Source organism: Falco peregrinus, chromosome 11 (genome assembly GCF_023634155.1).
Source record: "Falco peregrinus isolate bFalPer1 chromosome 11, bFalPer1.pri, whole genome shotgun sequence".
In the NCBI taxonomy this organism is placed as follows: Eukaryota; Metazoa; Chordata; class Aves; order Falconiformes; family Falconidae; genus Falco; species Falco peregrinus.
Genome location: NC_073731.1, coordinates 24,170,993 through 24,183,419, shown reverse-complemented (window position 1 = coordinate 24,183,419; position 12,427 = coordinate 24,170,993). Strand labels below are relative to the sequence as shown.

The 12,427-nt window shown below is 41.8% G+C and overlaps 1 protein-coding gene across 29 annotated transcripts in view; it reads left to right on the top strand.

Moving 5' to 3' along the window:
• ESRRG (estrogen related receptor gamma) overlaps positions 1-12,427 on the top strand; it is a 406,664-nt gene that overhangs the window by 165,022 nt on the left and 229,215 nt on the right. For 8 of the 29 annotated variants that reach the window (XM_055816313.1, XM_027788557.2, XM_027788560.2 and 5 more), the window contains one exon: positions 6,749-6,807. The exons of 18 other annotated variants lie outside the window; for them this stretch is intronic. Coding sequence is in view for 3 of the 11 variants with exons in the window: in XM_055816292.1 (XP_055672267.1) it covers positions 6,749-6,807 (59 nt within the window). In the remaining 8 variants the exon portion in view is untranslated. Of the gene's footprint in view, positions 1-4,711; positions 4,728-6,748; positions 6,903-12,427 lie in introns of those variants that run through there. 3 more of the 29 variants (XM_055816296.1, XM_055816295.1, XM_055816315.1) reach the window with 2 other exon arrangements.

Genomic DNA, 12,427 nt, shown 5'->3' with positions numbered 1-12,427 from the left:
GGGTCCCTTGGTGGAGAATGCCATCCAAGTGCAGGATGGATGAGATGCCCTAAGGACCTGTATCCGGCTTGCCTTTCAAGCAGTGCCTTGCTGAACTGTGAACTGGGCTTTTCATGGAGTGCTGCATGAGGATATGAATTCAACTTTGAGGGGGGGTGGGGGAAAAGGGAACAACCACCACAGCAGCAGCATGTGTCAGCCTGAAAGCATACGCTATTCGGTGGCAATATTAATATGCATCTAAAATTATTTTCTTGTGGTGTCTTAGTATTTCCCAGGGGCCCCTTTCTTTGTTCTAACTCCCTGTGAAAGGGGCAGAGAAAAATGGCTGGTGCGTTTGCTTTGGCTGCTGTCAGTGGTGGGCTCACAGCAGAATTAATTCTGCCCTCTCTAATGACTGTCAATTACCTCATTGCCAGGGGAACGGCACCCTCCACCTGCAGGACAGTAGCAGCTAAGTTTTGTTACACGGGACAACATGCTTCTCTCCTCTGGGCTGCCCACAAAGGCTGGAGCGTTTCCGTGGCCAGTGCAGGTCTCCCTGCTCGGTGACGCTCGCTTGTCCTAGGGTCAGGCTGTGTGGCGACGCTTGTGTGTCCACGCTTGGCATCTTACTGGGTTTGGGTTTTGTCTGGAAAGTAAACCCTGTGTTTCCTTCACTTGGTGGAAGAGGGGGAAAGTTTAAAAGAAGTGGGCGGGATGAAGCACGCGCTGTAACTATTGTGATCATATCCTCACCTGGGCTTCTCTGTTCCCTGGGAAGATGTGCTTGCAAGATGTGGTGGATGTGTATAAACACTGAATTTTTTTTGCATTGGGTTGCAGCCTTTTTGGGGGTTAGAATCCTGCCTGAAATCATGAGTCCACTGTTCATACAGGCCCAACTGCACAAATTGTGAATACTTTTCAAAGCCCTGCGGATTAATTCAGCAAATTCAGACCATCATACGCAGTGGTGTAAAACAAATGCCCTGTTTCTATTCCCCAAACTTGCGCTGGCTATGAGTACAAGTATTTTACCTGTCCAATTAGTTGGATGCTGTTGCTAAAAATGTAGAACAAAAGCGTCCTGTTAGGGAGTGCTAGCCAGCATGTGCTGGTAGGATGGGAGTGATAGCTCACACGTACTAGGGTGTGAAGCTGAGCAAGTGTTTTAAATGGTTGATCTGGATTTCAGTGGTGTGCCAAGCTGTTCCTTGAAACACTCTGTACGGTACAGTAATTGCAGGGTATGGTCTTGTATAAGGAAGCAGATGTGAATCACAGGTGAGCTACTTTGGAACGACGACAATGGTGTGAGTACTCTCCCTGCCTTTGCCTTTCCCCTCCCAGTCTCTCATTTTCCTATATATCTTTTATTAATTTTTTTTTCTTTTCTCCTACCACACAGGTAGGCATGTTCCAATGGGTCTCTAAACCTGCTACGTAGTGGTTAATCTGGTTCTTGTGTTTGATTTAAATGCCTTTTTTCACCTTGCCTACCCCCAAAAACCCACACTGCGTCAGGTAGCTTTGGAGGTACCAGTAAGTGTATGTTACAGAGGGAGAAGTGAGACAGGGCACGTGTCTTCACCCAAGATTTGGAAGTGGTAGGAAATGACCTCTTACACTTCTTTTGCTTTTTAGATCTTTAAGCCCTAAGCCACCCTAAATCTACTGTCCCTATAAAAAGCTGCATTTTAAAAGGCTTTAGGAAGCTTGCTGACCTTGCAACCTACTTTGTAAGGAGTCTGCACCCACAGCTATTAAACAAAATTAATTTCAGCACTTTTAAATTGTTAATCTTGCAAAAGACAACTTGCTTGCTCTCCAGTGATCCCACAGGTCATCATTCTGTGAGCTGCAAGCCATCACCAGGGTTCATGGCTCTGAACATCATCAGTCTGCTTGTGGTCTCCCAAACGCCTTGCAAAATTAATTCCTCTGCCCTCCACTTTTCCTCCCCAGCAGCTCTTTGAATTCTGGGCGCTTGGTGAGCAGTGTGTGGGTAGCAGCTATTCACCAGTAGCCACGCCACAGATTATTCTTATTTTAAGGTTACTCTATCCTAAATCAGTGCTTCCAATCCTCACTCATGGCCGTGAACTCTGGGCAGCAGGACATGAATTCAGGTAGGAAATGACAGTTTTTAGTCTTCGGAGTGTTAGGGTTTCTATTGAAAGGGCGATGTCTCTTGGAAGTTAAGTTTCTCTATGCCCATGGGGCAGATGCTTTACCAAGTACTAATTTATCTTGAATCTTCTTAAAGTGTATTTTTCTCTGCCTGGCCATGAAACTCAGAAATGCTGCTTTTTCTCCTCCAGGTAGCGGTATGTGTGACTGGGCTGGGGAGTGGGGGAGAAAGAGTAGGCTGCATCTGGTATTATCATGCCTGGTTGTCCCTGCTCCTTCCACCTCTTTTGTCTCTGCCACTCAAGCCAATTTCAGCCATCCGCCGACTCTCATTTGGGATAATAGCCTCTCTTTTTACTGTTGTCTTGTCATGTTTGATTCGGCAGCACAAGGGTTTTAAATTAGCCAAAACGTTTGCATGCTGGGCTTACTCTGCTGCCACTACCAGTTGTAGAGCCACTAAACCACTTGATGCTGAAATTGATGATTGCTCGGAAGGAATAAGAAATTGTTGGTGGCTACCGGGAAGATTCATTCACGAGAGCCCCTTTTAAGAAACCTAGGGGGGAGGGAGAGAGAGATTTCCTTCATTTTCCTGCTGCCTGGCTGGTGGTTGCATTGTGCTTGTGCCAGGCTCCTGCTGAGTGATTACAGCCTTGCTAGGCTGCGTAGTTCCTGTGATTTCAACATAAAAACAGAAGAAGAAAAATACAGAGGGGAAGGAAGGGGGGGAATAAGGCTCCAGAGACTTGCAGTTCAATTCAGTAACGTGGAATCGTGATGTTTTAACTCACCAGCCACTTTTTTTTGTTTTGGGTTTCTTGGTGTGGTGTTTTTTTCTTTTTAATCTAATTTATTCCCCCCTAGCTAAAAGTAACTTTTTGGAAGGTTTACCCAGTAGAAGACTCTCTGTATTGGCCTGGCTGAATTGGTGATGCTAAACCACAGCTGGGCTGTAAGCAGTGTTTAATATTTTCTGGATTAAATATGACCCATCACTAATGGGATCTGGGATCACCAAGAAACTACACTTCTACTGATATGCACACATGCCCCCCAAAAATGCCTTTTACTTGTTTATATTACTGTTTGAAGATATGAAGGGCCAGAATTTATAATGGAAAAGATTATGATAGTGCTTGAGAAACTGTACAAAGAGAAAACAAATGAAGCCATAGAATTAAATGTGAATGACTAGGGTTGTACAAGGGAGATGAGTTCAGAACTATATACAATCACATATGCAAAGTGAGAGAGGCAATTTTTATTTCCACTGACTGAGTTTGGTTTCTTTTTGGAGAGAGAGAGAGTATGTTTTGTGTTTTGCCTTGCCTTTTTTCTTTTTTAATATATACTAGCACTAGCTTCTGGGTTACGGTGATGATAGGTAGTCAAATGGTCAGAAAAGGTCAGTAAGACCCCCATGTACAATGGTTCAGGATTTCCAAGTCCAAAGACAAACACTGTCTAACAGAAAATAGTAGCAACTGTGGCTTAAACGCAAACCAACCAACCAGCTAAACCCAAACCCTCTGTAAGCCATACATGCAAGTTGCCAGACAGTTGGAAGCATGGCTTCAGATATACAAGTCATTATACAGTGTCACAAATGAGACCTTAAATATAATATGTGGGAATACAATTGTATAGCATCCAAGCCAAGAAAGACGTTCTTATTTCATCCACTATTGCTAACATTATTAGGAGTAATATTTTAGCATTTTTCCCTTATTACTAAGTCATTATTTCTCTTGCATAAGATGCCCTTTTTCTGCTAAAGAAAAAAAACCCTTTTTTTTAATACAAATTTTTTTTTAATACATAAATCTTGTAAATTTGTAGGTGTTGGCATCCAACGATTTCTTTATTTCTCTCTTGTATTTAATAAATTGTGAAGAAATCATGTGAATGGCTAAAGCTCTAAAAATACAAATCTAAGAGGCCGGCTCTCTGGGGCGCAGCAGCGGTGTGCTGTTGTGCGAGCCCAGCTCTCGGGGCTTTCGTCTGCGCCAATTAACAGTAGATTGGAAAGCCAGGCGACCATGATGGGTTTAGTCCTGTTATCTGTCCCTAACTGCTGCACTGTTCAGAATTGCTGATTTCTCTGCAAAATCATGACAGATGTATTACAGGAAAATGTATTGGTCGAGTAGCTAGTGAGAGAGTTAATGCAAGGGATAATAAGTAGCTAAGGCTATGTCCTCCAGCAGACTTTGATGTGGTTTGATAATATATGGGATGGGTCAATCTGCCCTATTAGCAAATGTAGCCAGTTTATGCTCTACATACAAACTAGAGATTTGATAAAGCACTAAATTAGTTTTCACAAGGTATTAGATGTTAGATACTTAATGGGATCATCATGCTTTTGCTACACTTGGTTAAGATGTGTTCTGTAACAGAAGCATGAGGCAGCATGACATTTCACCAGGAAAGGAAGCGTGTCTTGTGACTGAATCACGAGTCTGGGAATTATAATGTCCAGGCATCACTCGGCTTCCAAATCACCGTCCGTCTGATTTACCAGAGTGGTTTCTCTTTTCACATCTGCAGAATGGGACTGTGTCCTTCCATTTTCACTTCGCCTTCTTGTGAAGCTTAAGCCACCAGTCCTTGTAAGTGGTTTGGTTGGGGGTTTTGTGGGGTTTCTTTTTGGTTCTTTTTTTTTTTTTTTTAATCCTTGGATGCAAAGGGTGCAAGTAATCACAATTCTGCGAAGCTTCAGTTGCACAAGACTGATACTGTCCCACTCAGTAGGGCTGGGAAATTCCCTGCATTTGACGTCAAATAACTTACAGGTTCAAGCACATTTGAATAAGTAACCCCAGCAGAGTGTGACAGCAGAAGCTCAGGGTTTTGCTGTAGTGCCCCACAACTGTGCTCTGCGTTCGCTCTGTGCCGGTGTTCAACTACTATTTAATAGGTGAAGTAAAACCAGCAGTTTAGCAAAGCTCGTAAAGTTTTTGTACAGCCAAAAATCCACTGGTAAGATACGCGATGTGGGGACAACGACCTTGTCTTCACATGCCTGCACCCATCTTACCGGTGGGGAACATGGGTGAAGAAGGTGACCATCCCGGGACCACACGCCATGTCAGTCTCCAGGAGGGGTCCTGGGTGGGCGCATTCCCCTTATCGGAGCTGATGTTTTGTCCACTAAAGCAGGCTGCTGCTGTGGTTAGCTGGTGACGCTTTTGTAAGCTTGTGTCTTCGCTGTGAAATGACTTTTTTTGTCAAGTCCTATGATTTTTGTCCTGTTAAATAAAAATCTAAAACTGCTGACAGCAGCCTATGCCCACAGCTACCTTCAGAAAACTAAGCTTTAAAACCCATTAGGCATTTTGTATTTATCACATTAATCTAATTTTTGCTAATGCTATTTTGCCCTGTGTTTACAGATACTATTCTTAATTACATTTGAAATGCATCATTTTGCTTTCCCTAACATCTTACTACTTAACGCAAGTAGCTGGTCCTGAGTGACCGCTGCCAGGCTTTGCACCTCTCCTAGTGATCGGGAGACGTTCCTACCTTTTTGTGAAATGCATCAAGAGTGTCATACATAAAATGATCCCGTTTGAAAGGATAGAAGCCACATCCCAATATAGATCACAGTGGAAAATGACTCAAAATTACATGACAGCTTCTCCCCCGTTTACCCCCCCCCTCCTCCTTCCCTTTCTCAGCCTGTTTCCCAGTTGGGCTGCGGTAAGAAATGCGTCGTGTATTGTGGCATTTTAGTTTACTGTTACTAATAATCCCTTTGCATCTTTCATTAGCGTGTTATTTATAGGATCACGAAAGGGCATCGGTGCTGCTCAGCCTGCGAGGTGGTGGTGCCGGTGTCCCAAGGACTGGAACGTTTTTTCAGAGTGCTGGGTCCGCCCTGCTCTCCACAGTGGGCTCCCCAGCTCTGGCAGAAGCCCGTGCCACGCTTTGGGCTGAAATCTTGCCTTTTAAAACCCGCTGAGGCCAGCGTGGGCTTCGGATGCTTGTATAAACAAGGAGACTTTGCCTCGTAACTCCTCCTAAGCCTGCACCCGACGAGCTGCTCGGAGCTGGAGGGCTGCGTTTTCCCTAATAAATTCCAGGTTTTGAACCCACTTGTTAGTCAAGCGTTGTGCACACTAACTACAGCGAGGGCCCTGGGCATAAATTACTCTCACGTGGCACTGTCTCCGAGCAGCCCCCCAGTTATGGATTACTTTGTTCTCGACTTGACAGGAACATAATTAGAACTGTTGATGAAATCTACCAAATTGTTCCTCCGTGGCCTCAATGGTCAGGAAATTTGGCTGAGTCGTATTTGTCACCGAAGTAAAGGCTCTAAACACTTCATATTAACTACGTTATTAATGTGCCCTCTAATCTGTCCGTGAATTGGTAACACTTGGAGTGAGCTTGTGCTCTAATAGCACCTTGTGATGAATACACTGGGATGCTGTTTAGAAGTTTCTGGAGGGTGGCGGGGTTGGGGGGACGGGAGAAAAAAACCCCACAACCAACCCTTAATAGAAAGTGAGCATCTCTAGGTTGTTTCTCTTCTCTGTATGTGCATTTTTTATGTTATATTTTTGTTTGTTTAATTGGAGATTCATTTAGGCTTTACATTGACAGACCGTTTTCTGTTCTATAGGATTTGCTGACATTTGGGCTGTTTCATTGCCAGAGGAGGCTTTGTGTGTCCCAAAGGAAGTGAGTGATCTGGCCATAACAAATCCTGCCAAAATATTTTAACACCGTTACGATTTTCTAATGCAATGCGTAGTGAATGTGACTAGAAAAGGATGGTGAGTCCACGAAGGGGGTTCGCTCCCTCTCCTCTGCCGTTTGTCTGGTGGAACAAGCACGCAGGAGCTGCCGGGGGGGTGGGAGACTGCAGCCAGCAGCGCGGTGGGGTGGGTGTGTGTGTGTGCCCCCTGATGCGTACAGCTTCAGTCGTGGCAGTGGCTCACGCGTAATCTTGAAGCCAACCTTGCAGTTTTGGCCCTGCTCCTGAACTTTCTGAGAGTCCAGGGTGATCAGAGACAGCGCTCTCGTTACGTTCAATACATGCATTTTGGCAGCGGTGAATGTTCAGTAAGGTAAAATGAGGAAACGCATGTTAGACACTTAAAGGTGAGAGAGAGATTAGTGGCTGAAGGTCCTAGAAGTTGACAAGCTGCTCCCTTGGGTAAAACAAACTCTTACCTTCAAAACAAAGGGAGATCTGATACTTCGGGATGGTTTTGAAGAACGCTAAGGTGGCTCTTAACTGTATACTTAACTATATACTTAGGTATAAGTGTTAGAACACAAAAATAAGAGTTTTCACATGTAGCATTCAGGGGGCGAAGACAATTCTGACAACCTGATGTTTAGCATAGAGCTGGAAGTATGGCAAAACAGTAATCTAGATCCCTGAGCTATTGTCTAAAGCAGCAGGTTCATCAGCTGCTGTTTTTCTAATACCTTGGTGATTTGCTCATATTAACTTTAACATCACCCACTCATCCCCACCCCCCAAAAAAACCCAAACCACGGCTTAAACTGGTATTTGGTAAACAAATTCAGCAAGCGGTTCAAACTGTGCTGACCATAGAGTATCAGCCATCTTCTCTTGTGCCCGACATACACCGTGTTGCATTGCTCTGGCAATTATCTTCTGTGGCGCAGTAAACTCATGTTTCTTTGGTCATTTTACATTCACAAACTTAAGAATAAAGTAGCTGACCTCGTATACCAGCAAGTTTTGCTGAAGGGAGGAAAACTAATGAGAAATAGAAAGGTTGAGCACGACCACGGCTTTGGAGGTTGCTCTGCATGAGCAGATCTTTCTGCTTCTACTGAACAGTCCCATGGTTTTGACTTGGTTGAGCGATTTGCCCCTGACATGTGTGGTCAGGTACTCAGATGGACGTAAATAAAGTCAGGCCTTCGCTGCTGATGGTGTTTGCCATTTGGATGTTTCTCTATTTGTTTGTCTTAGAATACCAAACAGAACTGCAAGTTCTCATGCTCATCTCCAAAGATCTTTTCCAGTTTTTGCCAGGCTCACTCACACTGCCTCTTCCCTGTGGCCACTGGATGTGTTATTTCCCAGGTCCCGGGGCAATGATGCTGTTACCTACGGGGGGGAAGTGTTAGCCCGGGAGTTAGGACTTTGAGACTTCATTTCATGATCTTAATATTTGTAAATGAAATGGGAATGTAACTCTGAACCTTTCTCATGCAAATCAATCTATTTCTAGTAATGAGCAATTTAAGTGTTATTTTTTTTTTAATATGTAGTTGCCATCTCTAGAAATCAGGATCAGAATTCAGGATGCTCAAATTAGGTGTTAGTGCATACAGATACTCTGTTGATGACTCTATTATTAGAATAAAGTAGACCAGTACTTTTGCTGGATCTGTTTCTTTTCACTGCTTTTGTCTCTCTTTCTCTTTCAGCTCATCTTGTCTAAGTTTTAATTGTATTTTTTTAATTTCACCCTTTAATTCATTTTTATCAAAGCCATGAGATCTTGAAGGGCTTTCTAAATAATTAGTTCTTGTTACTTGTTTGCAGTTTGTTCAAAGCTGAATTGCACTTTCTTTTGTCAGTCTTGTCTTAGCACTGTTCTAAAATGGGATGTTATTTGGGGCATTCTTACCCAAAAGCATGCTTTCTGCTGTTCTGGCTGTACTTCATTTGTCTCTCCAATATGCATTCAATACTAAAAATTTTTCTTTAAGTGAATGATTATTGTATTATCCTTGAATATCACTAGTTTTTGGGCTTTGCGTTTGGATGCTTTGGGGTTTTTTTCAGTTTCCAGTGGGAATGTCATGGTATGCATCCTGTACATACAAATCTACCTTGTGTCATTCAGTAGACCAAAATGCATCATGAGCAGAGCTTAATCCTGATTTCGCTTGTTGTTTAAGTGTAGGAAGTAAAATTACTTGCATAGAAACCAAGGCACTTACTCAAGGGGGAGGTGGGGAATGGGGATTTAATATCAGAGTTGGGCCCTGGAATATTAATTTGATAAAACTGTATGATCTTACCATGTCAGCTGTGGAGAGCATATGCTAGTAAACGCTTGTGTTTGAAATCAGGATTCATGGTTAATCATTCTAAGAGATAGACTTATCACTTCATAAACTCTAGGAAAGACTGTTTTCTTTTCCAAACATTTAAATTACTCAGCCGTTTTATACATTAAAACCCAATTATAACTTACAGGGTATTTCGAAGAATTTTCAAAGCTGTTTCTTTTAGGAACTGTACGTAGACTGAAGCTTTAGCACAGGGTAGTTCATATTTTCCACTGCATCTGTTGGGTTTTTTTCTAACAAAATAGGGTGTTGAGAATGTTCGTTAGCCAACTGGTGAGTACAAATCCCAAACAGCCAGTACCGCTTTCAGGACATATGACATGTCTCCTAAAACTGGCAAACTGAAATCCCGATGTGGTTAATGAGCTCCAGAATATAGCTTAAAAACACTTACTTTCTCTAAAAACCAAATGACCAGGTTAAAGTAAAGGCTTATTTTATCACCTCCCTTCTGCCACATTATGCAGACTGTGGGCAAAACACATTGAGAGAGAAATAAAAATCAAAATGTGGTGTGGGATTTTTAGGGAATGTGATGTACCAGCTCCGGAATGGAAACGTTCCTTCCTTCTTGGTTCTCAGGGCCAGCTTAATGCTTGAGGCTGGACTGGCCTTCATCAGTGGCTTTCTCCTTCTGAAAACTGTCTTTCCTCAAAATGCATAAACCCATCCTGTTTTTCAGAGCATACAGCAAACTTGATTTGACAGAGTCCAGCTATGGAGTTGTATGTTACTTGACCCATATGAAATCATAATGTTTCCAAAAAAACATACTGTCCAGAGCTATAGAATAATCTTTCAGATTATTCATTTGGATGCTGATTCATCACATGTTAGTTAGGTCACACCAATCTAGATGAGGAAATGACCAGTGTAATTGTATATAACGCAGCAGCTAGGGAGTGTATTACAGGTATGAAGACCTAAAAAGGTGCATGTGACACTAATGCCATTTTAAGACTACTTACCAAAAGCACCCTTCTCCTGAGCATAGCAAGCTGTTCCCACAGCATTTTTGACCTGATGGGAATTAAAAGGATGATTGGTAAACATTATATTCCCAAATCAAGGTTTAGCAACCTGTGGATAGCAAAGAGTTGAAAAGGAGGTTCATAAGATGGAGAAATCCTACTTTAAAGGCCAAGTAAGAGAGAGAATAGGATTTCGAAATTAGAAACTGCTTTCTAAAGGTTACTGTGGGCCCAGGATCCCCATATAGGAAATAAATAAAGCGGTTTGCTTTAGCGAAAAGGGGGCTAGGCAGTTGCTCTTCCCTCTGTCTTACAGCAGAGCAGAGTGGAGGTGAGAGCCTGGTGCTTCTCTTCGTGAAGAGACTGCATGAATGAAAGGTCGCAAAGATATTAGGATTTACTAAGTAAAGTCATACTTGTCAATAGCTTCTCTTGCTAGATATTTAAAGTTCAAGTGCTTGTTTGATTTAGTTAAGTGCTCTGAAGTGCTTTAAAAAGTATTGGCCCATTTATATAAACAAACAGAGAAACTCACTGATAGTCTTCCCAGTCAGAGTGCATTACCCAATATTTGGATATCCTTCCTTGGGTCTGAAAAAGATTTGCGCTGGCAGCTTCTAACACATGTGAGTTAATGGAGTATTGTGTTATATTATATTATTTGATCGTAGGCATCACCTGTGTTGAAACATGGTTTCTCTGTTGCACACAGTCATTGAGGACACGGAGGGAGGTGAGTCGGCTCTAAAACTTCTTTATCCAGAGCTCAAAGCTCGGCCATGCTAACTCAGGAATCTCTTAGTGCCGACAGTCAGGCATTTCAATTTTTACATTGAAACATGTTCTCAAACCATGGCAAAATCCTGTTCACACGTGTATGACCGCTCACAGAAAGAAAAGAAACTACCAACGCTAACTAGTAGTGAAGGTGAAGATTGGGATGGTATTACATGCTTCCACACAGTGTTCCCTACCGCTTGTCCCTATGGTAACAGATGTACCATCACAACATTACTCCTCTGTGGAGTAATGTCCTTTAACCTAATGATACTGTTGTGATACTGAAAGCCTAAGAATGTCATAAATTTGTACATTGACACTTATCCTTCTCATATGTGCAAAGAAATAAGCATTATTTGGAGGAATCAGTGGACATACCTTATCCAGTAAGGTCAAGGCGGTTAGCTCCATAAGAAAAAGTAAACTGAATACCATCGGCAACAACCTCCAGATATGCGACATCAGGTAGGGAATAGGGATGTAGCTTGGTGCTATCTTAAAACTGAAATGTCATCTTTCATTCAAAAAAAAAAAAAAAAAAAGTTTGTCCTAATAATTTTGATCTGAATGCATTTTCTTTTTACCTATCTCCCATAATGTCTGTGAAATTCAAGGGGTGTCATGAGCAGGTGGATTTAAAGCTGTTGCTAATTTAAGCTGCATTTAATAAAACAGAAGTTTAAGATACCTTACAAATCAATGAATATGGCACAGTTTGAAGATTGCTTTTGTTGTTTGATTAGCTCCAAAAGAAACCTTTCCTAAATATTGGCTGTGAGATTAATCCGGCAATATAAGACCTTGAATTATTCCTCATTGCAGGAAAACAACGTAATGTATTATCTTATGTGATGACTAGGAAAATATAACTTTTGAGGATTTAAAATTTGCATTTTAAAGATTGGACCCAAGGGAAAACGTTGAACTGTTCTTTTTTAAATTGACTTACAATTTTTCATATTATACTTCACTTTCTGTAACATATTCCCATATTGCAAGTTGATAGTACCAACATCATTACATTGAAGGATGTTCTCATTATTGACTCCATTCTCAATTAATTATAAGTTTGTCATGTTTTAATGAGCAGGATTAAACTTTCATATTCCAAATATATGCCTTGCGTTGCTTGCTTAGAAACTTTCTAAAGAAGGTGGTTAGGTGGTTGAACCACTTCTCTGAATGAGTATGAGGAAACAAAATATTCTTTATGCACATAAAAAGTATTTACAAGCACTTGTAAAAAAGCTTTAGTAGCTCTGTGGTTTGGAACAAAGTTTTGAAATTTGGGCAAAAGCTTTCCTCTTCTTTTCTAGCCTCCTCTGTCACAAACAGTTGTGGTCTTCCCTAAAATAAGCTCATATAGGTATGTGTTATGTCCTGTAAAACGCAGGATAGCAGAAGGAAGAGTAGCACTAATCTATTTCAGGCATACTCTAATTTGCACTGAGAAAATTCACCAAAAAAAATTGAAATGGTACTTT